The 26,851-nt window shown below is 41.2% G+C and overlaps 2 protein-coding genes across 2 annotated transcripts in view; both read right to left on the reverse strand.

Annotated features, from left to right (window-relative positions):
* The window catches only part of LOC132401604 (fibronectin type III domain-containing protein 7-like), a 22,518-nt gene extending 19,164 nt beyond the window's left edge, over nucleotides 1-3,354 (reverse strand). Inside the window, exons 1-4 of the mRNA XM_059983627.1 lie at nucleotides 3,175-3,354; nucleotides 2,482-2,736; nucleotides 1,578-1,838; nucleotides 1,209-1,469 (exon numbers count right to left, since the gene is read on the reverse strand). Of these exons, the coding sequence (XP_059839610.1) occupies nucleotides 1,209-1,469; nucleotides 1,578-1,838; nucleotides 2,482-2,736; nucleotides 3,175-3,226 (829 nt within the window). The 5' untranslated portion in view covers nucleotides 3,227-3,354. The remainder of the gene's footprint in view (nucleotides 1-1,208; nucleotides 1,470-1,577; nucleotides 1,839-2,481; nucleotides 2,737-3,174) is intronic.
* Nucleotides 3,238-26,849, reverse strand: LOC132401498 (fibronectin type III domain-containing protein 7-like). The gene is made up of 15 exons (XM_059983525.1): nucleotides 26,690-26,849; nucleotides 24,185-24,445; nucleotides 23,826-24,080; nucleotides 20,865-21,125; nucleotides 19,606-19,866; nucleotides 16,600-16,854; nucleotides 15,287-15,547; nucleotides 14,929-15,189; nucleotides 8,302-8,562; nucleotides 7,300-7,560; nucleotides 5,598-5,858; nucleotides 5,239-5,493; nucleotides 4,503-4,763; nucleotides 3,301-3,435; nucleotides 3,238-3,254 (listed from the first exon to the last, which is right to left on the reverse strand). The coding sequence occupies exons 1-15, from the start codon at nucleotides 26,847-26,849 to the stop codon at nucleotides 3,238-3,240; spliced, it is 3,426 nt and encodes a 1,141-aa protein (XP_059839508.1).
* Between the last annotated feature and the right edge of the window lie 2 nt (nucleotides 26,850-26,851).

Genomic DNA, 26,851 nt, shown 5'->3' on the forward strand with positions numbered 1-26,851 from the left:
TAATTTCATTTATTATCGTAATCATGCTCTGCTTTAACAGAATTGGGCTCTTCGAGCACTTTTTGATTACTTCAATTGGAAAATATTTTCCTTTAAAGGACAGCTTCTTACACTAAAATGAGTAAAATCAGAATTTATAGGGAGTTGTAAATAGAAATGAGTTTAAAACAAGATGAAATACATAAAGACAAGGAGCATTTGGCCTGCAGCAAGAGATGCATGAAGAAATTATAAAGATATACACACAGTGGAATTAGATCAAACGTTTTCAAAGGGTTGCTGCAATATGCATTAGGCAGAGGGTCACAAGTGACAGAGGTTCAAAGCAAATTCTCGACTGATTCTGCACTGTAATAGCTGAGGGGTCCAATGTTAACAAGTTTTGCGACATATGCCTGCAATGTTAAATCTGATTCTGATTCTAGTGAGCACAATCAGGAAATTCCTGGCAGCATTTCTTAGGAAATTGAGGACATTCACATTTGCAGACAAACTGCACTGGAGTCCAGAGCTTCCTGCCAATTACTGAAAGAAATGCCAGCCATTCAACAAGGCCCCTAGCACTTATCACAACAGTACAATACACTACTTTTATTGAACACAGCATAATAATTGCTCAGTAAAGTAGTTAGTAGAATAAAGAATACATTGTGTATCCATTTAATTCATACAGCTTTGGAAAATGTTAGCTCTGTTATCCAGAATCATTAGAGCATCAATCAAAGTATCAGTGGAAACACTTTAAACTGAACAAAAACACGATATATTCTTACAATGGAGTTATTATTCCTAAACGGCACGGCAGCATAGTGGTTAATGTGAACGCTTTACAGTGCCAGCCTGTAAGATCAGAGTTCAATTTGCACCACTGTCTGTGAGGAGTTTGTACGTTCCCTCCATGACCATGTGTGTTTCGTCTGGGAGCTCTGGTTTCCTCCCACATTCCAAAGACGTATGGTTAGGGTTAGTGAGTCGTGGGTGTGGAACATTGGCGCTGGACACATGGTGATACTTGTGGGCTACCAGCACAATCCTCCCTGATTTGATTTGACAGAAACCTCACGTTTCACTGTACGTTTCAATGTACGTATGACAAGTATCTTTAAAAGCATTAAAAGAAGTACAGCCGTGATCTTTAATCTAATCTGCACTATGAACTATAGTCATATAGAAGGACCAAACAAACGACAGATGGAATCGAGCAATACCTGTAAGTACATTCACTACTGCACTCTGAGGACTGCTGCAGATGTCATCTGTTGCTAGAACAGAGATCGTGAAATATTCACCACACTGCAAGTGTGAGAGTTGAGCCCTTGTATCACTTGTGTTGAATAGGGCAATTACTTTCTGTCTATCTTGAACGGCGACAGTATATAACTTGGCTCCATCAGTGTCATTCCACGTGATGGACACTGTATTTGAACTGCAGGTTAGCTTAGCTGCTGGGCTCTCTGGAATACAAGGTGCTATTCAAAAATTTAAAAAAATTGTATCAATTCCTCTGGCCTGTAATGTATCATAATTAATAAATCTGACCATTTCCATTGTGCATACTACTAATTAGATAGTATTACCAGTTTGTATTTGGACAGAAGTACTCGAAATGCCATGCCGGCCGTAACTCAGTGTCGTTACGGTTATGTTATAGGACTGTCCACAGTGTAAATCCAGCATTTCATGGCGTGTCTCTGTGGTGTTGTGTGTGAGTATATGTCCATCACTTCCCTCAGCAGTCACATCGAACTCTTTTGCTCCATTAGTCCGGCCCCATGAAACTACCACTCTGTTGAAGTTACAGTCCACATTGGCGACGATTTCATCTGGAGCACAAGGTGCTATAGAAAATGATATGTAAACATTAAAATTCATCAGGCTCGTGCCAGAGGATGGAGAGATGGTTGTTGCCAACATTTTACAGAACTTAGGTTGCTCTGATGAATTTACCTTTATATTCTACAGATTGAAATCTCAATTTACACATTGGTTAAACAAGTCAAGAGCAAGCCTGACCAAGGTTCTGTCTGCTTTCACTGAGTATTGATAAATGGATTTTGCGGTCATTAACAAGTATTAGTAAACATTTCAGTTATAAAACCTGATCTGGTATCCTCTCTGAGAGAAATGAAGAGAACCACTGTCCCCAATGACCTGTTGTCTACCAGCACTAATTTGATCTGAAGGCCAAGCTGGTTCTCCATAGTGAGAGGCAATCCTCGAGGATGAGCAGGTTGTGCACTGCAAACAGACTCTTGCCGCAGGTGACTTTATGACAGCCTATAATTTGAATTTGCGTGACCTTATGACATTCTATAATTTGAATTTCAATCAGAGATAGTAAAAGCAGTTAGATTATTAACAATTAAATATATAATAGCTGACTAGTCTGAACATGACTGGACCCATTTTGTTGAGTGCGAAAAGTCCTGAGGAGATGAGAAGGACTCATGCATTGAGAGAGGTTTTCTCTTTCTATATCACCTGTCTGAATTTCAGAACTGGAGCTCCGGAGGCTGCTGCAGGTTTCACCGAATGCGAGGACAGAGACGTTGTATGTTTGGCTGCAGTGAAGATCTGGGATGCGACAGTTTGTTTCTGATGTGGTACAGGTGGCTGTGTGTCCATCGCTCCCCTCTGCCGTAGCGGTGTACCACAATGTGAGGTTACTCGGCTCCCATGATACAAAGGCAGTGACGCCAGCACAATCAGCTTGTACATTCTGAGGGGGACAAGGGGCTTCAGGACAGGAGGAGAGAGAAAAGAATCAATATTTAATGATAGTAGTACAGAGTTTCAATTGTTTCCATTAATATACACAACAGAAAATAAACTTTTACTATAGAGATGCACATAGTGATGAAGTAATTACAGTATATTCTCATTCAAGTACATACAGTTCATCAGCGTCTTAATTTTCTAACAAGCTATTTTGTCACAAGGCTTTGGATCACATCTGAAAGTGGAAGAAGGAAAACCTTCTAATATAAAGGGTTAATGCTATAAGACATGCAGAAACCTACTGACAATGCTGAATAATATCAACTCTGGGAGGAAAGCAAGAGTCCCTACAAATTCGTAAAATAACAGCGTGACTGGACTGCAGTCTGAAGAACAACCTTTTTGCTGTGACAATGAAATGTTTTTCAAACATCATAAGCCTCTAGGAATTTTTACCTGTTTCAGTTTCAAAATCAGAGGTATTTACACTCTGACAGTAACTGTCCATTGCTGTTATAGTTATTGAATATATCTGACTACAGTGCAGATCCACAAAGTCACAGCTCGTCTCTGTTGTGTTACACCGTGAAACGTGTCCATCTTGTCCTTCTGCTGTTGTAATGTACCACAAGGCACCCTCAGCCTTTGCCCAGGTCACTGATGTACTCCTGGTGTCACAGTCCAGACTGGTGGAAATGGGTTCGGGTGCACAAGGTGCTGCAAATTACAGAAACACAAAGTAACTGACGTGGTGGGAATGGCTAAAATCCACTTCTTTTAATATAAGTGGTCAGTAAAATTATTTTTGAGTTTGCGAGAATAGTGGATTTATTTTTCTACTTGTTGTCAACAAAGAGACCCCTATAATACTTAACTAATTGAAGCAGTAATTACTGGGGAAACAGAAAATTCAGAACAGGAAAGACACTTTCGAGCTTAGTTTCATTTAAGGAGGCTATTGGTTTTATTGAAAATAACACTAAAATATCTCGAAACAATCTAATGGTATAAGTTTTGGAGGACTTTCAGTACTGATTACATTAAGAGTGTCACTCTCAGGACTTTGACGGTACCAAACCAGCAGATTTTCTGGATTATTGGATTATATTCCTGTTAATACACTGACACATTTCAGTTTTTGGGAGGATATTATACAGTGACATGATAATTTTTCCAGTGAACGTAATAAAGGGTATGCAGAAAACGGGGTCTTGGTCAGTTTAGGAACTGGTCTCTACTTGAACTGAGCTTGAAGGACGAAATGATATCGTGGCCCTGTGGTTTAAAATAAGCTCAGGAACCAGGGCCAGGTGAGTTGGAAGGGGGCGCAGAAACTTGGTTCAGCAGAGGGGAAGGATGGAAAGTTAGCCCTGGTAAGCTGTAGGTCAAGTATCACCTGGTGTGTCAAATCCGAACTATCTGTATTTCAGAATAGTTAAATATTAGATAATTGAAGCTTTCCTCTATTTGCATTTTAATATGTCAGTCAGCTGCCATACTTCCAACTATTGCATTTACAGCTTTTCTCTGCACGTGTACTATATAGATTATTGAAGGTTACTGATAGAAAGGACCTTATATTCCCCATGGCAAGTTTTCTCAATTAATGGTCATTCCATGCCTGATGTTGACAATTTTCAAAACGTTTAATATTTAGCATGATTCATTTGTGGGCATACCTAACAGTTTTCTACCTCAACGTGGTGTGATGTTTGAATACATGGAAGGTGAAATGAAAATTGTACAGTTAATTATCAAACACGCAATCAGATCAAAACACCTACCAGTGCTGAATGCAAATAGAGAGCTTTGTGAGGTGTCACACACACCATCCAGTGCTGTCACAGTTAAATTATACACCTGTCCACAGTGTAGGTTGGTTATCTGACATTCAGTATTGGCCGTCTCGCAGGAAACTGGGTGCCCATCACTTCCTTCCACTGTTGCCGAGTAGGAGACTGCACCTTTAGTGTGGCTCCACAATACTGAAACATCATTTGTGTCACAGTCTAGATGGACATCGAGGTTCTGTGGGATGCACGGAACTAGGAAAGGCAAAAGCCACAGATAAAGTATCACTTACATGGTAACTGCTAAATTGGTTTTAGAACCAAAATATTAAGGCAAATGTTTATTTATTTAGAGATGGAGCATGGAACAGACCCTTCTGGGTCAACAAGCCATGTCCCCCAGCCACCCACCTATTTAACCCTAGTCTAATAACAGGACAAATGTCAATGACCAATTAACCTAAGTAGCATGTCGTTGGACAGTGGGAGGAAACCAGAGCTCCCGGAGGAAACCCCCATACTCAAGGGAAGAACGTATCAACTTTCTTACAGAGGACGCTGGAATTTAACTCAGAACTGCAACCCCTCGGGCTATAATAGCTTCACGCCTACTGCTGTCCTCCAGAATAAATGTATTCTAGAGGAGGATGCTCTAACAGAGAAGGCACCAAAGTTAATGTGAAGGAGAGAGAAATTAGTAATGCAGGAAATTGCTCTTCGCTGCAGTTACCTGTTCTCGTTGTGATGGAAGGGCTTTCAGCAGAGTCACAGGTGTCATCGTGCGCAAGGACTGTGACAGTGTAGGTCTCTCCACAGGACAGGTCAGTGATGTCACACAGCGTATCGTTGGCACTGCATTGCTGCATGTCGCCTCCGTCTGCAGAGGCAATGTATGATGATGCGCCTTCACAAAATTCCCAGGAGACCGATATATGTCCAGAATCACAGTCCACGTAAGCATCAACATTCTGGGGGACACACGGTACTGCAAGAAGAAAATTTATCAATATAGGCTGAAGGATACATAAACGGCAACACTGCAAATAATGTATGTAAATTTTAGAAATGATTTCCAGTTCTTCACATTACCTGTTTTAACTGCCAGAGCCGAGCTTTGTGAGCTGTTACACCCCATGCGGACTGCCTGTACAGTTACATAGTAATACAGTCCACAATACACGTCGGAGACCTCACATTCAGTGCCTGTTGTATTGCAGGAGGCCCAGTGGCCATTGGTCCCTTGTGCTGTTACATGGTATGACTCTGAGCCATTGCTGGCATCCCAGAACACTGAGACAGTGTTGTTCTCGCAGTTGATGTGAGCTACCGCGTTCTGTGGGATACAGGGTACTGTAGAAAGATGCACAAGAAACTATTGTGAACAATATAACATGATTACATGTTACACAATATCAAATCTTACAATTTTTGTATGGAAATCATAGCTAATTTGTGCAAATCCTACTGCTACAGCAATGAGCAAATTTGCAAACAATCTTTTTTTGTAATATTATTTAAGACTGAATCTTAACAGAGAGTATACATTAGAGCATTTGTGATAATGTAAATGCCACACATTTAACATTGCCTGAATATTATCTGTTTCTGTCAATTACCATAGAACCATATGATCATAAGTCATAGGAGCAGGATTAGGCCATTCAGCCCATCAAATATGCTCCGCCATTCAAGCATGGCTGATTCATTATCTCTCTTAACCCCATTCTCCTGCCTTCTCCCTGTATCCTTTGATGCACTGACCACAGAACATACCAACCTTCACTTCAAATATACCCAATGGTTTGTCCTTCCCAGCCATCTGTGGCAATGAATTCCACAGACTCACCACCCTCACCTCAGTTCAAATGAGTTATCCTTCCATTCTGAGGCTATGCCCTCTGGTCTTAGGCTTCCCCACTATAGGAAACATCATCCCATGTTCACTCTATCCAGGCCTTTGAATACTCGATAGGTTTCAATGAGACCACCCCTCTATCTTCTAAGCTCCAACGAGTACAGGTCCAGAGCCATCTAATGCTCCTCATACCCTTTCATTCCCAGAATCATTCTTGTGACTCTCCTCTGGATCATCTCCAGTGTCAATTCATAGCTAAGGAGCCTAAAGTTGTGCACAGTACTCCAACTGTGTTCTAACCAATGGTTTATGAAACCTTAGTATTACATTCTTGCTTTTATATTCCAGTCTTCTCAAAATGAATGCTAACATTGCATTTGTCTTCTTTACCCCTGCTCACCTTGCAAATTAATCTTTAGGGTATCCTGCATGAAGACTCCCAAGTCCCTTTGCACCTCTGATTTCTGAATTTTCTCCCCATTTTGAAAATAGTGTATGTTTGTATTCCTTCTATCTAAGTGCATGCCCATTCATTTCCCTACACTATATTTCACCTAACCAAGGTGGATTGTATATGAAAAAGATATTCTTGTCTCCTTGCCAAGTTAAATATTTTCATAATCTCAGCAAGCTCTGAAACAATTCAGAAAGCAAGGTCTATATAAAGTGAGAGTGTTGAACCCTTACTAATGTTACATGATTACCAGATAAGACAGCATTCCCAATGCACAGTTAAAGCATGAGCAAGAGGCCTCCTCTGCCAGGATTATCTGCTACCCATTTGAGTTTGTTGCAATGATTACCTATGATAATTATTATTTTACTAACTGTTTGGTGTTGGATGTTGATCTACTGTTCTATCATGTTATGCAATTTTTGAAATTCATTTTTGGTGCTCATTCTGTTGATGTTTATTGAAAAGGAAAGAATCCTTACCTGTTTGAATTTCAAAGGCTGGACTTGGTAAACTGGTGCAATTCTCGTCCATCGCTAACACTGTTATATTAAACATCTGGCCACATGGGAGGCCTACAATCTCACAGTTTGTTCCTGTTGTATTGCACGAGTAGTCCTCTCCTTCCACTCCTTCTGCCATAGCAGTGTAGTACACTGCACCCTCGCTCTCCTCCCACCAAACTGATGTTGTGTGGTTTCCACAGTCCAAGTGAGCACTTACATTCTGGGGACTACAGGGAGCTTAAGAAATAATTAAAAAATAACAAAATGGAAAAAGGAATAGTCATACATTTACTTAAATTAACATATATACATCAATAACTTAAAAAAATGGAAATTTCTAAATAAGACCATTAATAATTCTTTCTGTGAACATGGGAAAGCATTGTATGGGACAGTAAAAACATCAACAACTAAATGATTCGATCTGGCGACTGTGTGACAGTCACATATCTGGAAGTTGCCTTGATGGGTTTCACTACTATGTAATACCTTGAGAGGCTAACTTGATCAGTACTTGAAGAATTCAATCAATATCTGAAATGGGAATCTAAAATAATTGATAATCTACCATTATTGGGATTAAATCATTGAATCCTGCATGGATTTATTAATTCCAAGGCATGCTTGATAATATTTACAGTCATTAGGTGGAGGATTAGAGCACAGATATTGTCGCAGGTTATTTAATTAGGCATTTACAGAAAAAAAGTTGAAACGTTCAAAGTAAAATTTATTATCAGACTATAAACAAGTCACCACATACAACCTGGAAGTTAGACAAAATGGTGTTAGAGCACTCTTGGTAACATAACATGCAAAATCTAAACAGCAATTTGATCTTATGTGGCTGACTAGCAAGACTTAGGTACAACTGATAATTTTTGCTTAATATTATGCCAATACACTGCTCTAGTATACTACTGAATTAAAATAATGGAACTGTATTTTTTGGATTATAGTCAATAATCAATGGATTACCTGTCTGTATTTCAACTGCTGAACTCAGAGAATGGTTGCAGGTCCTGTCCGATGCTACAACGTACACAGAATATAACTGGCCGCAGCGCAGCATGGGTGTTCTACATGATGTTTCTGATGTGCTGCATGAAATGTTGCCCCCATCAGCTCCTTCTGCAATGGCAGTGTACCACAGTGCTCCTTCACTATAGTCCCACAATACAAGAGCTGTATTGAGGTTACAATCCAGTTGTACTTTGACATTCTGTGGGTCACAAGGGACTGAAAATAATATTGAAAGTTAAAGTGGATGTCAGGCAATGGATCAAGCATTGTGGATTCAAATAAACTGATTGACAAACTTACTAAGTTAGTAATAACTTTATTAGAGTTTATTGTTCTAAATCATGGAAATGGTTAGCAATTTAAAGTATCAGAGTTGATGAGATTCTCTGTCTGAATTTGTGAATATGATGTTTGAATTCATCGCAGATGATACAATTGCTAGCAGAAATGGAATCCATGAACTGAAGGGCAGGGGCAGCATGGTTATCAAATGATTAACAGACAGTAATCAGAGGTAATGGTAAATTGTTGGTTATCATACTACAGACAAGTATGTAGTGGTACACCTATAGAGTTAGGACTTCATTAATTAATTAATTTTATATATTAACATCTTAGATAAGTCTGCCAAAGATTCTAAACATAGTATATAGTTAACAGAATAATGGGGAAGGATTTAAGTAGGACATAGAATTATGAGATGAATGAAGATACTAGCAGTATCACGTAATCCTTTTTTTAAGGAAAGATGAGGAAGAACATAAAATAAATGGTACAATATCAAAGCAGGGACACCAATAAACTTGCTGTTTAGAAACAAAAATCTTTGAAGCTTAACTTTTCTCATTTATTTATTATTTTTCCAGGGATTGGACATAGTGGGAAAGGCCAATATTTATTTCTCATCCCTAATTGCCTTGAGAAGGTAGTGGTGTGCTGCCTTCTTGAACTGCTACTGCAGTTCTGATTAAATACTTTCATAAAGCCCTTGGAGAGGCATTTCCAGAATTTATTCTGAGTAGTGATAAAAGAATAGTAATATATTTCAAAACTGAGATTTGTGACTCAGAGGGGAAGCTTTAGATTGCGACTTTCTGTGTGCATGTTGCATTTGTACTTCTTGGTGGTAGAGGTTACGGATTTGGGAGGTGACATTAGAATAGTTTTGGCAAGTCACTGCAATGCATTTTGTGGAAAGTACATATTGTAGCCACGGTATATTGGTGGTGAAGGAAATGGATGTTTAAGGTGGTAAATTGGATGCCAGTCAGGTAGGTTGCTTTGTCCTGGAAGGTATAAGAACAGAAATTACTGGAAGCACTCAGCATCTGTGGAGAGGGAAACAGGGTTAATGTTTCGGATTGATGATACTTCAGAATTTGGAAAAGTTGGAGATGTTATAAGCCACAGAAAACTGAGGGGCTGAAGAGAACAAAGTAGATGTTTGTGGTTAGACTGAAGGTCAAGGAAGACTGAATAACACCAATACTATAGTTACTAGCTGAAAGAGGGTGACTATGGCTTGTTGATCAGAGCTAATATATCAAGAGGAGACATAAATAGAGAAAAAAGAATGAGGGCCTGGAGAGAGGGAAAAATCAAAGCTGCAACTTTCCTGCAGTTGCTGCAAAACAAGACCAGGAGAAATATGGGAAGTATTAAGCAAATCAAGCAGAACCTTAGAGAAGGAATAGCTAACAATACCAATGGATGACCTTTTATCAGAACCAGGATTTTCAGATATAGATTTAAAAAGCTGGTTATCTCAAATTTTTGAGTTAAGTGTTGAGTTTTGATTTCCCTGGCCATGTAAACTGAAACATCTTTTCAACTTCCCTAGCTCCTATGAAAGGCCAACAATCTGAAATGCTATTTGCCTGATTGATGAGAATTTCCAGTATTTTGGATTTCCACCGGTTGCAGATTTTTGATTTTATTCAAGACTAGACAACCGGGTGACCCTTTGGGGCACCCTTTGAGAGAAAGGTAGTGCAGTCTGATGTGATGTGCTTTGGAAATTAAAGAAGAAAAACTCAGTTTATGATGCACCATCAATAACTCACACTGAGACGTAAGGCGAGATATCGGCTTTTATTGACTGGAAGAAGGAACCAGGAGTGAGTGTCTATCATACAATGTCTTGGAGACTGAGGCCAAGCGTCAGGCCGCAGATCTCCTTTATACAGGGGCCTGTGGGAGAAGCCACAGGAGCAGTCAGCAGGGGCGTGTCCCGACAGGCACATAGTTCACCACAGTTTATTAAATAAGAAAGACGCATAGCAAGACAAACATAGCTCCTCCTCGTTTAACGAAGGACACTTTTGACGACAACATTTCTGGTTGATACTCTAACGTTCTCATTTCTTTTTCCCTGGTTTAAAGCCAAATACAGCTGACCATGCTGGAATACTGGTTTTTCCAGATAAATCAACACATTCTCCATGGTTTGGCCTTGCGCCTTATGTATAGTCATAGCAAAGCATGACTGTATCGGGAACTGGCTCCGCTGAAGAGGGACATCTTCCCCTTCTGATAAATTGAGAGTAATTCTTGGGATCATGACAATGTCATTCTTGAACGCAGCAATGTTTATCTTTGCTATGATGAGATTGTCGTGCAGTCAATGACAATGGACGCCTCTGGCATGCCTCGAATTTGTTCTTTTGCAAGTCGAAGGGACGCAATGTCTGGGTTTTGTTGTCATAGTAGATTTTCCAATAATTCAACAATCTCACTTTGAATTCCATCAGTCTGAAGTATCCTCATTCTCGATTCTATGCTGCCTTGAGGATCCATGAAGTAAGTTTGAAGGAATCGGGCTTGCTGGTTGTGGTCTGGCATTAAATGTCCGATGTAATGATGGATTTGGCCTTGAATAATCACAGAAGGATTCCATCCATTCCTAGTTGGAAGGACTTCTTTGGCACTAAAAGATGTTGTTTGGAAGAGGCGATTGTATTGTCTGATGTTCTTCCTGAACTCATTTGCAATAGGTTCATCACTGCTGTATAAATTGAAGAGTTCATTAAGAAGAGGTTGCAAATTGCCTATCCTTACCTTTCTCTTCATACAGCAGAAATTTGCGGTTTTTCCAGTAAATAGGAAGGCAGGACAGTGAGGGGATCAGCAGAAACGTTACGGCGTGTGAGTCGTGCATTTTTCCTTGCTCTTTCTCTGTTGAGGTATTGTCGTCGAAAGCAGCCATTCTCATCTTCAGCAACTCTTGCAATACAGTAATTACTCTTTACCGCATATACTCGAGTTGATCTTTCCTTTTCTCCTCTGTCTCTTCCTCTCTCCTCCTTCTGTGTCTGTTGTTGTCATTCTGGAGACATGCGTGCCACTCCTCCTCTGTCTCTTCTTCTCTCATCTTTTTTCTCCTGACTCTTTGACCCTGGAGTTGTGCAGCCCTGGCCTCATCTGATTCTTGTTCTCTCCCTCTCCTTGCCGCTTCCCAATGACGTTTGGCATCATCTCTTGACCATAATGTCCCCCATCTCTTTCCACGCGGCATAATTAGGCTGTCCATTTTTTTACCCTAATGTTAGATAGAAGATATGAAGCAGTAACACTAAAGCCTCCAGGATGCTGATTTCTGATGATGTGGTTGGTGCTGTCCCAAATGGATGTGATAGCCCTGCCCTTTTGCTGTGGTTGGTGTTGCTGCTGTGAGCATCGTGAGCGCTGCTGAGGCTGACCGTGCGCGTGGTCGTGGTGTGGTGTCACATCGTGGACGAATATATAACCCTGTGCCTGCATTCTGTAAGTTAGGACATTTTAAGTTTATTTAGTCAAGAAAAGTGCCGCTGTAATGCACCATTTGGGCTAATTGGAGGTTGCAAACAGACAGAGCATGAGAGTTTTAGTAGTATATAGATAGATAGTTTTGAACTACTTGAGTGCTGCTGGTGGTGGACTCGTCTGAGAAAGCGGGTAACTTTCCATCATATGCTTGACTTGCACCTTGTGGATGGTCAACAGGCTTTGTGATGTCAAGTGGCGAGCACTCTGACCTGCTCTTGTGTTCACGTGACTCATTTATTTGAATTTCCCATGAACGGTGACCCCAGGGTGTTGATGCATGCAGGATACAATGTAATGGTGGTGACATTGAACATCAAAGGGAGGTAATGAGGTCCTCTTGTTGTAGACAGTCAATGCCTGGCACTGAACATCAAAGGGAGGTAATGAGGTCCTCGTTGCAGAGGTCAATGCCTGGCACTGAACATCAAAGGGAGGTAATGAGGTCCTCTTGTTGCAGATGGTCAATGCCTGGCACTGAACATCAAAGGGAGGCAATGAGGACCTCTTGTTGTAGACGGTCAATGCCTGGCACTGAACATCAAAGGGAGGTAATGAGGTCCTCTTGTTGCAGATGGTCAATGCCTGGCACTGAACATCAAAGGGAGGTAATGAGGTCCTCTTGTTGTAGACAGTCAATGCCTGGCACTGAACATCAAAGGGAGGTAATGAGGTCCTCTTGTTGTAGACAGTCAATGCCTGGCACTGAACATCAAAGGGAGGTAATGAGGTCCTCTCGTTGTAGACAGTCAATGCCTGGCACTGAACATCAAAGGGAGGTAATGAGGTCCTCTTGTTGTAGACAGTCAATGCCTGGCACTGAACATCAAAGGGAGGTAATGAGGTCCTCTTGTTACAGATGGTCAATGCCTGGCACTGAACATCAAAGGGAGGTAATGAGGTCCTTTTGTTGTAAACAGTCAATGCCTGGCACTGAACATCAAAGGGAGGTAATGAGGTCCTCTTGTTGTAGACAGTCAATGCTGGCACTTCAGCGGCATGAAAATTATTTGCCACTTATTTTGAATATTGTCTAGCTCTTACAATATGCTGGCAAGGGCTGATTTATTTCCTGAGGAGTTGAAAATGAAGCTAAGCATTCCTACTTCTGACCTTAAGAAAGGAAAGCAATTGATGGCTGGGCTGAGGACACCGTTTTGAGGAACTCCTGTAGTAATGGTCTGGGATGAGCTGACTGACATCCTGCAACCATAATTGCCTTCCTTTCTACAAAGTACAACTAAAACATTACCCTTGATGCCTACTGACTTCAATTTTTCTATGACTCTTTGACACCAGACTTGACAAAAACTGCTGCTTTAATGACAACCTTTTAGAATTCAGCTAATGCTGCAGTGAGGTGTTGAGCCAATCGATCCTGACCAATTCCCAAAGCAGACGTCAGATTACTAGTGGATAAGTACCACTGTTGACAAGATGTTCCATCACTTTACTGATCAACCTCGGAGCATTGGTCATAATTAGCCAGTTCGGATTTGTTTTGCACTTTGTGAACAGGCAAAAAGCCAAATTAACTCACAATAAAAAAAGTTGCAGATGTTGGGTATGTGAAAGAAAAAAATAAACAAAGTAGTGGAAATATTCAGCCAGCTAGGTATTGCTCGTGGAAAGAGAAAGAGATTTAATAGTCAGATCTTTCAACAGTTACTGCCTAACTTCTTAAAAATTTAAAGCATACTTCATTTGTATTTTAATGTTTCACATTGTTGGGTATATAGCAGAATTAGCTCTGGAATTTGGGTTTCAGTATTACAGATTAGATATCCCAACATGGGATCTGAACAGCCATTCCTGCACTGTTAGTTCTGGCATCCTGGGTGAGTTACATATTAATTTCAGTGTGTACCATAGGTTGCAATCTTTGCATTCACGATTCAATTAAAACCATGGAATATAAATCCAATATACTTCCTATGCTGTAGTTCCCCCGCCCAGTGACTCAGGTTAAGAACAGCCCAATAGATTTAGTGCATGTGAGACTGGTTAGGGAAGATTATGACTCGGTGTGTTGATCTTAGTGCTAGCTCACTTATTCCCAGTAAACATAAATAATTTTGACTTAACAAACCTGTGAGTAATAGTGACAAGCCAGTTTTCTCACGTGCATGCAGAGTATGACTGCAGAAGAGTTCTCCTCCAGGTGGTAAAAAAGCAAGGGAAAAATTCCAAATCTTTCTAAATTGCTGGTTACTGCCCATTACTGGTATACTCTGTTCAATTCTGCACATTACACTTTACGAAGCATGTAAAGTACATGGAGATTTAGTGGAATGATACCGAAGGATGAAGAAGTTCCATTACATAAAGGCACTGATGCAAGTGGGGATGATGATGAATTCAATATTCATTTCATTAAGTACATGGTCAGAATTCCTAATTTCTGGCTGCAGCTAAAACAATGTTTATCATTCTATGGATGGTCCTTACCAATAGCTTTGATTATTTGCATGGTGAGGATGAACAGTGGTTGATTTAGAAATACATTCACCTAGGACTTGTGAAAATGCTGCAATCCCGTACAAATAACATTGGGAAAAGATCCATTAATCAGAACTCACACACAGCAGCAAACATTATTCCCATTACACCACTGGAAAAATCTCGAGTTGAGGTAGAAATGACATTTTGAAAAATGTTTAACATGAGGATAATGTTTAAAAAGTGAGATATATACACAATGATAAATTGCCAGTGGATTGCAAGACTTCATTTGCTGATCTGTCACAAAAAGCTTTCAGGAAATGAGCAATCGAGCAATACCTGAATGTACGTTCACCACTGCAGTCTGGGGCCTCCTGCAGATGTCATCTGTTGCTAGAACTGAGATTGTATAATATTCACCACACTGCAGGTCCTGGATTTGAGCCCTTGTATCACTCGTGTTGAATAAAGCCGTAACTCTTTGACTATCTCGAACAGTCACAGTGTATAACTTTGCTCCAGCAGTCTCATCCCACCAGAAGGATATTGTGTTCAAGTCACAATTGAGCTCAGCCGTTAGATTCTCAGGAATACAGGGTGCTATTTAGAAAATACAAGTGAATATCAATTCCTGCTATCCTGCAGAAACACAAAATGAATACACATGGAAATAATTTCCTTGCTGAATGTTATTTACCAGTTTGTATTTGGACGGAAGTACTCGAAATGCCATGCCGGCCGTAACTCAGTGTCGTTATGGTTATGTTATAGGACTGTCCGCAGTGTAAATCCAGCATTTCATGGCGTGTCTCTGTGGTGTTGTGTGAGTGTATATGACCATCACTGCCCTCAGCAGTCACACCGAATGAGGTTGCTCCACCAGTCGTTCCCCAGGACACCACCACTCTATTGGAGTTACAATCCACATTGGCAATGATTTCATCTGGGGCACATGGTGCTGTGGAAAAGGAAATACAAAAATTAAAATCCACTACCTGCTAGCAAATCACTGAAGTCAAATATTTTCAAATTTGTTCTACATTTGTCCACTTAGCCCAACCATATTAGAATCAAAGGAATTCCAGGTCAACAGAGAGGGTTGAGAAAGTCTGCAGATGCTGAAAATCCAGCGCAACAAACACAAAATGCTGGAGGAACTCAGCAGGTCAGGCAGCATCTATGGAAATGAATTAACAGTTGATATTTTGGGCTGAGACCCTTCGTCAGGCCAACACTTTGGGTCAGTGTGGTTGGCACCAAGTTTGAAAACTTAGTCATCAATGTTGACTGGAATAATTAGAAGGATTCTGATTCCAAAATCCATAAAGAATTTTGGAATTTATAGACATGAGTGAAAGTTGAACACCATGTGATGATTGGAAATGAAATCATCGGAGCTTGGGACCGCATTTCCATAGCAACCTGTTGTCACACCGAGGAAAGGAAACTGAGAGACAGACTGGAGAGACTAAGTTGACAGCCAGTGTTTCTGTGGCAGTTTAGTTTAAAACCGATTGCTTGAAAAAGTAGGCACATCAGAATGATGGACAATTGGCCACTCCAATGCCTGGTTATAACTAACAGTGAGTTGCTGTGTACCATCTCTGTATATTTCAGCATTGCCATGCAGTTTTAACTTTAACTACCCAATGTAAATTTAGCAGGAGGGCAATTTAAAACAATGTTGGAATAATTTACAATGATTATTGTTCGATTGAGTAAAGATAACCAGGGACATAATAGCAGTTCAGCGACGTCTGTTCCAGTTAATGAAACTGAAGAACACTTTTGGAGCAGAATGCACTACTGCGTCACCAGGGAACTGCCTCTTTTAACCAGATAGTTCAGTTTAATGACATTTCTTCAGAAATCGATGTGCATAGCTTGACTGCTCACCTTTCCCTGACTTCTACAGTGCAAACACTTCAAAAATAATCTCTTCATTGCAAGCTCTGTCAGAACATCACAGGGAGATGAGAGGTGCTATATAAAGCTTTATTTCTTCTTTACCTGTATGAATTCCGTAGTGGGAGCTCCGAAGGCTGCTGCAGGTTTCACCGAATGCGAGGACAGTGATGTTGTATGTTTGGCTGCAGTGAAGATCTGGGATGAGACAGTTTGTTTCGGATGTGGTACAGGTGGCTATGTGTCCATCGCTCCCCTCTGCCGTAGCGGTATACCACAATGTGAGGTTACTCGGCTCCCATGATACAAAGGCAGTGACACCAGCACAATCAGCTTGTACGTTCTGAGGGGGACAAGGGGCTTGGAGAGAAAGAAACACATGAATTACTGAAATGAGTGAGTACCACAAAGGCAGATGTCAGACATTGGGGCAACACTAGACTAGGCCATTCGTGCTGTTTAATTAGATCAAGGCTGAATTATTCGCGAGCACCTTGTTTTCAATTCCCTGAATATCCTCATGTAACAACAGCTGTCAAAATTTGAAAATGCTTATTAATCTAGCATCGTCAGTCAGGCAGCGAAGTCCGGATTGCCGTTTTTAATTATGTTAAGTTATAATTGCTGATCCCATCCCTGAAGGATCTTCTTGTAATTTTAAACTGATTACCCCTTTGTTCAGAACTCCTCTGCCATTGGAATTAGTTTCTGTCTCCACAGACAAATCTTCTAATCATCTTTAAAAACAGTTCACCGCTTAATCTTAAAACAGTACACTTTGGTCTTATTTGAAGCCAGGATCAAGTTTCAAGCTCGTATCCTCTGCAGTCTTGCTCTTGAAATTTCCATTGTTCTCATGCATTCAGTAAACAGCCTCAGAGCAGTGAACTGAAACAGCAATTGCTAGTTTCAGGTTGATGATGTTGCATCAGAACTGGGGAATAAGTTTTAAATTGCAAAAGGAATAGGAAGGGACAGAGAGAACAAAGAAATGTTACAAGGTGCACGTGAGGAGATCTTGAATGAGCTGTCAAAGACACACTGGTTGGTAGGTAAACTGGTCATTGTAAATTATCCTGTGATTAGCTATGGTTAAATTGGGGGTTGCTGGGCAGCACGACTTGAAGAGCCAGAAGGGCTTGTTCCACACAGTATCTCAAAAAGTAAAAATAAATAAATAAAAGTGGAGGTATGTCTGGAATATATAAACAGGGGGAATTAAATCTACCTGTGGGACTGAGTTGTTAGAAGAGGTGATTGAGGCTGTTGTAAAAAGACAATCGGACAGGCAAATGGATTGGAAGGATTTAGAAAGTTATGAGCCAAATGTTGGCAAATGGGACTAACTTAAATGGGGCAGTGGGGCATCTCAGTCGGCATGGACCAGCCGGGCCAAAGGGACTGTTTCTGCGCTATGAAATCTGAAATACCAATAGAGTAATTTGCACATTTTCCCTGTGACAACATGGCTTTCTCCAAAAGCATGGCATTCTACGGTATATGCCAACAGTGTGTGTGTGGCAAGGCCAATTGTCCCCATTGTGTAGGAGAGTGGTAGGATCTGGGGGAAGTTGATGGGACTGTGGGGAGAATTAAATAGGTTTAAGTGTGAGATTAGTGTAAATGTTTTTTTTGTCAGCATGATCATCAAAAGGATGAAGGACCTGTTTCTGCACTGTATCACATTATAACTAAGAATCTTTCCCTCTTTCCAATAGTTCTGATTAGTTGCTTTCTCCTTGTCACAATTCTTCCAGATGTATCTCTACCACCAGGTTCAATATGCACTATGACTACTTAGTGTCTAAGAGATTTATGAGGATGCTGCCTGGACTCGAGATCCTGAGTTATAGGGAGAGGTCGGCACACAGGACATTTACTCCCTTGTGCTCAGGAGAATGGTCGGGGGGGGGGGGTGTGATTTCATAGAAAGTTATAAAACCATGGATAAGGTGGAAGGTCTTAGCCTTTCCCCCGGGGTTATGAACTCAAAAACCATAAGGCACAAAAAAAAATAATTAGTGAGAGACTCAGAACAGACCTGAGAGATAACTTCCTTGCATAGAGGGCAGTGAATAATTGGAATGAGCTGCCAGAGGAAGTAGCTGAGGTGGGAATTTGGATAGGTATGTGGAGCGAGGAGCTTGGGCAACTGGGATTAGCATGGACTAGTTGAGCCGAAGGGCCTGTTTATATGCTGCTTGATTCCATGTTAAGGCCCCAGTGAAGATATGCATTGCATTCAGACTGAAAACATTTACTTTGATTAAATGTGGTAATCTATAAAAATTAGTTGGCATATTCCTTCCTCTGGACGAAATACCTTAAACAATATAACTTCATTTTATGCTTTAAAATAATATTAGTAGATTGTCTTATTTTAGTAACTATTATGATTGGTTTGGTTGCTGAGTGTGATACAGAAATGGGTGAGTTTCCATCTGTGACTGGACAGAAGACAAATCCCAGGAGAGGCTTAGAGGGAGTCTGTGAATTCTGTGACCTGGGCCCCAGAAGCAGCTAACATGAAGATCAGTATCGTGGGAGTGGATAAGAGGTAGGCCCGAGGTCCCGGAATGAGGGCTGGTTTAGCTGATCCAGCCTATTGTGATACTCTGGAATTGGAATTCACTGCAATTTTGTTATTTAGGTGCACGTCCTGAAACAGGTCCTGAAACATTAACTCTTTCTCATCATTGACACTGACACTAAATTGTTAATTTTGTTTTTTTTAAATTTCTTCCAGAATTTCATTAAGTCTTTGTATCCATTTAGCCAGCAAGGAAACAAGGATTCCTAGTTGTCATCTGGATTAAATTCAACCAATGAATTCAACATAGGCTAGAGAGTTTAATTAAGACTTGCAATTGCAAGGGTCAAGAGAGGCTACTTTTAGTGGAGGAGAAGGGAGAATACCTTCCGTTTTACACACCAATGATAAATACTGGACAGAAACCCTCTGATCACTCAATACTTCTACTGAATGAGTTCACACTGAAGATGCAGAAACACTCAAAGTGATTTTTCCAGTTCTGAGATCTCGGAGTAGTTCTTCCTTCTGTAGCAGTGTCAGCTTTTTGTTTTACAAACCAGAGACTTTAGCAATGTTACCTGTCTTAGTTTCAAACACTGAAGCATTTATACTCTGACAGTAAGCATCCATTGCTTTTACAGTTATTGAATATGTGTGACTGCAGTGCAGATCCACGAAGTCACAGCTCGTCTCTGTTGTGTTACACAGTGAAACGTGTTCATCTTGTCCTTCTGCTGTTGTAATGTACCACAAGGCACCCTCAGCCTTTGCCCAGGTCACTGACGTACTTTTGGTGTCACAGTCCAGGTTAATGGAAATGTTGTCAGGTGCGCACGGGACTGCAACGTACAGAAACACAAACCAGGAGGGAATTGTTACAAAACAGATCTTTCAAAATGGTTGGTTATGACAATGTAAAACTTAATTTTTAAAAATAAATTATGATGGGTAATCCCCACTCTATTTACATAAGGAATTTCTCCACATGTCTTAATTTTGATAAATATATCTTAGGCTTTATTAAGAATTACACTAAAAAGCTTCCCATTTCCCTTCTGACATGTTGGCCTCTTCTACTGCTACAATGAGGCCGTACTCAGAGTAGAGGAGCAACTCCTCATAATCTGTCGGGGTTGCCATCAACCTAACAACATGAACATCAATTTCTCTAACCTGGTAATTTCTCTCCTCTTCTCCTTCTCTCTTCTTTCACTCCTCATTCTGGTTCCCCTCTCACCCCTTCTCTACTTCTCACCTTCCCATCTCCTTCCTCAGGTGCCCTCTTTCTTCCATGGTCCATTATCTTCTCCTACCGGATTCTTACGTTACCTTTTCTACCTATCGCCTCCCAGCTTCTTATTTCATCCCCCTTCCCCACCCACCTACTCCCTCATCTGGTTTAACCAATCACCTGCAAACTTGTACTCCTTCTCCACCCCCCCCCCCCCACAAACTTCTTGTTCTGGCTTCATCTCCTTTCCATTCCAGTCCTGATGAAGCCCCTCACAGTTGTCCTGAAATACCAACTGTTTATTTGCCTCCATAGATGCTGCCTGACTTGCTAAGTTCCTCCAGCATGTTGTGTTTGTTGCTCAAGTTTTCCAGCATCTGCAGAATCTCTTGTGTTTATGATTCCCAATAGATTGACATTTTGCTGACTGCCCATTCCTGCCTCCTGAACTGAAGTGATTGTGGGTGTGGATCATATTACATGACCAACCAATCTAAATTTTGTTTTAGTAGAGATATTTTTATCTAAAAAGGAACAGCCATTGAAAGAGAAATTATTATAGTAAACTGACTTATGAAAAATAATAATTCAAGTAAAGAGACATACCAGTGCTGAACTCAAACTGTGAGCTTTGTGAGGAGTCACACACACCATCCAGTGCTCTCACAGTTAAGTTATACACCTGTCCACAGTGTAGGTTGGTTATCTGACATTCAGTATTGGCCGTCTCGCAGGAAACTGGGTGCCCATCACTTCCTTCCACTGTTGCCGAGTAGGAGACTGCACCTTTAGTGTGGCTCCACAATACTGAAGCATCATTTGTGTCACAGTCTAGATGGACATCCAGGTTCTGTGGGATGCAGGAAACTAGAAAAGGCATACAGATGATGAACATTGTTAGCAGCTTTATAGATGGTTTACTTAGCCAAAATCTTCAATTAATTTTACAGTATGTGGCTTTATAAAATTGGGAGTACACGCCTTTTTGAAATGTACCATTTGTATGTGATATACATACACACTCAGTGGCCATTTTAGTAGATACAAGAGTTGAACCTGGCGTGGTCTTCTGCCGCATAACCCATCCACCTCAAGATTTGATGTATTGTGCATCAAGAGATACTCTGCTACACACCACTGTTGTCATGTATGGTTCTTTGAGTTACTGTCAACTTCCTGTTAGCTTAAACCAGTCTGGCAATTCTCCTCTGACCTCTTGTTATTAATGAGGTGTTTTTGCTCACAGAACTGCCACTCACAGGATTTTCTTTTGCACCATTCTCTGTAAACTCTGTTGTGCGGGAAAATCCCAAGAGATCATCAACTTCTGAGATACTCTAACCACTCTGAGTGGCACCAACAATCACTCCACAGTCAAAGTCACTTAGATCATATTTCTTCCCATTCTGATGTTTGGTCAGAACAACAACTGAATCTCTTGACTGTGTCTGCACACTTTTATGCACTGAGTTTCTGCCACATGACTGGCTGATTAGATATTTGCATTAACAAACAGGTGTACAGGTGCACCCAATAAAGTGGCCAATGATTTGGACAAAAAGTAGGTGGGCTGATTAGTAAGTTTGTCAATGCTCTTGAAAGTCAGCAAGGTTATCAAAGGAGACATTAGGAGATGGGTCAGTCGGAAAGGTTAGCAGAGAAGTGACAGGTGGTGTTTGATCTGGCCAGCTCTGAGGTGTTGCACTGTGGGTGGTCAAATGTAAAAGAGAAGTATACAGTAAATGGCAGGACCTCTGGGAGCACTGATGCACTAAGGAATCTTGGGATGTAAGTCTGCAACTCTGAAATGGCAGCACAAGTAGATAGGATGATGAAGAACTCATAAGGTATAGTTGCCTTCGTTGGTCAGGGTGTCAAGTATAAAAGTCGAGAAGTCATGTTGCAGCCATATAAAACCTGGTCAGACCTGACTACATTCGGACTATTCAGATTGCCACATTTTGGGAAGAAATGGAGACCTTGGAGAGAGTGCAAAAGAGGTTCCCCAGAATGTTGCCGAGACTAGAGAGATTTAACTATAAGAAGTGGTTAGACAAACTTTGATTGTTTTCTCTGGAGTGTTGGAGACTGAGAGGCAACCCGATACAAGTATAAAACACGATGATGTCATTGCAAAGTCTCTTTCCCAGAGTGAAAATATCAGATACGGAGAGCATGGCCAGAATGTGTGATAAGAAAGTTTAGAAGAGATTTTTGAAGTGAAACTTTTTTTGACAGAGAGTGGTAGGTGCACAGAAATCTCTGCCAAGGGAAGTAGTGGAAGCAGATAAAATAGAAATGTTTAAGAGACAGTAAGACATACATAACAAGCAGGGAATGAAGGATATGGAACAAGTACTGGCAGATGTGCAGGTTAAATTGGGATCATGGTCACTGCAGACATTGTGGGCTGAATTCTCTATTCCTGTGCTGTGGCCAGCTCCTCCCCATGTAAAGACTTGTATTGTGAGTATTGAAATGTCTGGAAGTGGATTTTTTAATAACAGGCAGACAGATAAGTAAATGCTTTGCCACTTCAAAAGGTTCTGCTTAATTAAAAGGCTTAGTTTAAACCCACAGGTTATACTATACTTTACAACATCAGATTGAGAGAAAGCATTTGAGGATATTTCTCAAGCAGTATTTGGTTGAAATAAAGATTAGCACTGGCGCAGCTCCTCACTCATAAAGGAGGACCCTCTATCACTGTGGATATAGCAGGGATACCCGAACAGAGTGAAGAGCTGGCGCAGGGCTTTTATGACGGACGTGGCAGTGGTGTCGGGGCAGGGGATGGCAAAGGGGAACCGTGAGTACTCGTCGATAACACTGAGAAAATAGACATTGCGGTCAGTGGAGGGAAGGGGGCCCTTAAAGTCAACACTCAGTCGTTCAAAAGGGCGGGTGGCCTTGACAAGTTGTGCCGTGTCAGGACGGTAGAAGTGCGGTTTGCACTCGGCGCAAATTTGGCAGTCCCTGGTCATCGTCCTGATGTCCTCCAGGGAGTATGGCAGGTTCCGAGCTTTCACAAAATGGTAAAATCGGGTGACACCCGGATGGCAAAGTTGTGCATGAAGGGTGTACAGCTGGTCGAGCTGTGTGCTAGCACATGTTCCCCGGGATAGGGTATCAGGGGGCTCATTGAGCCTTCCAGGCCGGTACAGGATATCATAGGTGTAGGTGGAGAGTTCTATCCTCCACCGCAAAATCTTATCATTTTTGATTTTGCCCCGCTGTTGGTTGCTGAACAGGAACGCAACCGAGCGCTGGTCGGTCAGCACGGTGAACCTTCTTCCAGTCAATAAAATTGATGCACCATCAATAACTCACACTGAGACGTAAGGCGAGATATCGGCTTTTATTGACTGGAAGAAGGAACCAGGAGTGAGTGTCTATCATACAATGTCCTGGAGACTGAGGCCGAGCGTCAGGCCGCAGATCTCCTTTATACAGGGGCCTGTGGGAGGAGCCACAGGAGCAGTCAGCAGGGGGCGTGTCCCGACAGGCACATAGTTCACCACAGTGTGACCAATAGCTTTGCAGGAAATTGCTCTTTGCTGCAGTTACCTGTTCTCGTTGTGATGGAAGGGCTTTCAGCAGAGTCACAGGTGTCATCGTGCGCAAGGACTGTGACAGTGTAGGTCTCTCCGCAGGACAGGTCAGTGATGTCACACAGCGTATCGTTGGCACTGCATTGCTGCATGTCGCCTCCGTCTGCAGTGGCAATGTATGATGATGCGCCTTCACAAAATTCCCAGGAGACTGACATATGTCCAGAATCACAGTCCACGTAAGCATCAACATTCTGGGGAACACATGGTACTGCAAGAAGAAAATTTATCAATATAGGCTGAAGGACACATAAAAGCCAACACTGCAAATAATGTATGTAAATTTTAGAAATGATTTCCAGTTCTTCACGTTACCTGTTTTAACTGTCAGGGCCGAGCTTTGTGAGCTGTTACATCCCATGCGGACTGCCTGTACAGTTACATAGTAATACAGTCCACAATACACGTCGGAGACCTCACATTCAGTGCCTGTTGTATTGCAGGAGGCCCAGTGGCCATTGGTCCCTTGTGCTGTTACATGGTATGACTCTGAGCCATTGCTGGCATCCCAGAACACTGAGACAGTGTTGTTCTCACAGTTGATGTGAGCTACCACATTCTGTGGGATACAGGGTGCTGTACAAGAGAGAAAGCATAGAGAAAGAATCCTTCAGCAGCTGAGGAGTTAATATTGCAGTTCTATTACTTATATTTAAACAATCCAGAATGTTGAACTAGCTGCCTGGAGGTATGCCAGCTACCTTGAGCAATGGTGTACTGAGAGGTGATCTGTTCTGTATTTAAGGTACTTAGATATTTTGGGATTGGCAGCCCACAAAACCCTCCATTTAATGGAGTAACTACTCTGGGTCGCTATGTTTTTTTAATGACAAGGAGCACGCAGCTCAACATTTTGTAAATACAGTGGATTCTGGTTAATTGGTCCATTTGTTACTTGGGCTGCCACTTTTTTGAGATAGCTCTTAAAGAGCAAAAACTGATTGAGAGAATAGCCAGGATTCCCTTTGTTTATTTGGGACACTAAGCCGCTTAAATACGACAAGAGGCTGTTGCCAAAAAGTTTCTAACTAGCACCAGGCATGTGCACTTGTGTGGCCATTATCTCTACACTGTACTTAGAGCAAACACTTTTTAAATAACATCCGTTGCAAGTGGTTGTGTTCAAAAAGCAGTGATTTTTGTCACTGATAGTTGGCGTGACACTGAGGCTATCTACAAGAAGGGTCAGAGCCGTCTCTATTTCCTGAGGAGACTGAGGTCCTTTAACATCTGCCGGACAATGCTGAGGATGTTCTACAAGTTTGTGGTGGCCAGTGCTATCATGTTTGCTGTTGTGTGCTGAGGCAGCAGGCTGAGGGTAGCAGACACCAACAGAATCAACAAACTTATTCGTAAGGCCAGTAATGTTGTGGGGGTGGACCTGGACTCTCTGACGGTGGTGTCTGAAAAGGGGATGCTGTCCAAGTTGCATGCCATCTTGGACAATGTTTCCCATCCACTCCATAATGTACTGGTTGGGCACAGGAGTACATTCAGCCAGAGATTCATTCCACCGAGATGCAACACTGAGTGTCACAGGAAGTCATTCCTGCCTGTGGCCATCGAACTTTACAACTCCTCCCTCGGAGTGTCAGACACCCTGAGCCAATAGGCTGGTCCTGGACTTATTCCACTCGGAATAATTTACTTATTATTATTGAATTATTTATGGTTTATATTGCTATATTTCTACACTATTCTTGGTTGGTGCGACTGTAACGAAACCCAATTTTCCTCGGGATCAATAAAGTATGTCTGTCTGTCTGTCTGTCTATCTGTCAGTGAAGAAGGCGTAAGACAATTCAGAACTGTTTTGCTCACTGCAGTTTTAAGCATTCAGGCTTGGAGATACCAAAAATGGCCAGAAGTTAAAATGAAACGATTTTACTACTTCAGCAAGTTAGGAACTGCAAAGAATTTGAAGGTATTGACAATCATCTGAGGTCACAATGAAAATGAAGATTTGCAATCGTTGACAGCATTGTACGAAGGCAGTCCATTACTTGCACTAGTGTCTGCGTACTGATCTTGTTCATCAAAAGAACTCAGCAGTGTACACTGGTTTAAATCCTCCGTTCACAAACAAAAGAAAATCTGCAGATGCTGGAAATCCGAACAACACACACAAAATGCTAGAGGAACTCAGCAGGCCTGGCAGTATCTATGAAAAAAAAAGTCGTAGTTTTGGCCCAAAAATTTGACTGTACTTTTTTCCACAGATGCTAATTCCTCCATTGATAAATACTAGGAAATACATAATTTTATAGTACTGTAGTAGTATTGATAGTGTTTTAATTTGTTCTGTATTTCATTTAAATACATAATTTGTTACTTAGCTAAATGATAAATAGTCTTTCGTATACCATGTTAACTATTTCCACAATGGGGCTTCCACTTAATTGAGCCAAAACATACTGGTTCCAACATGTCCCAATTAACCAGAATCTATGTTACGTACTCTGAATTCTACCATTGTCCAAGAGTAAGAGTATATGACAACAACAACCAACACCTGTCAGCTCCTAGCTGAACAAATCCCACACTCAACAAACAGAAAAGATAAAGACGAGCTTTATTTGTCACTTGCACAATGAAACATCCAGTGAAATGCATTGTTTGCTAATAAGTAATGGTATTGAATCATCCTGTGTTGTAGTTGGGATCCCAGATATCAAATTTATTATGTAGTAATTTTCTGATGGTGTTATGTTTGTTTTTGAGACATATACGGTGCACACTAAAATTGAGGTATTATAACAGATTAGGTTATTCGGACAAATGACTATTTTATGTTTTTCACATAATTAAAAGATGATTTACCTGTTTGAATTTCAAAAGCTGGACTTGATAAACTGGTGCAATTCTCGTCCATCGCTAACACAGTCACATTGTACGTCTGGCCACATGGGAGGCCTGCGATCTCACAGTTTGCTTCTGTTGCATTGCATGCATACTTGTCTCCTTCTATTCCTTCTGCCATGG

The sequence above is a fragment of the Hypanus sabinus genome, chromosome 11 (assembly GCF_030144855.1).
Source record: "Hypanus sabinus isolate sHypSab1 chromosome 11, sHypSab1.hap1, whole genome shotgun sequence".
Lineage (NCBI taxonomy): Eukaryota > Metazoa > Chordata > Chondrichthyes > Myliobatiformes > Dasyatidae > Hypanus > Hypanus sabinus.

Bases quoted from the DNA above. Each gene is read 5' to 3' on its own strand.
- LOC132401498 (XM_059983525.1), bottom strand. From the start codon at position 26,849: ATGGCAGAAGGAATAGAAGGAGACAAGTATGCATGCAATGCAACAGAA. The intron at 15,190-15,286 runs GTAAATAACATT...TTTTCTAAATAG, and splicing joins TTCCGTCCAAATACAAACTG to CACCCTGTATTCCTGAGAAT. The intron at 5,859-7,299 runs GTAAGGATTCTT...ATCTTTCTACAG, and splicing joins AGCCTTTGAAATTCAAACAG to TACCCTGTATCCCACAGAAC.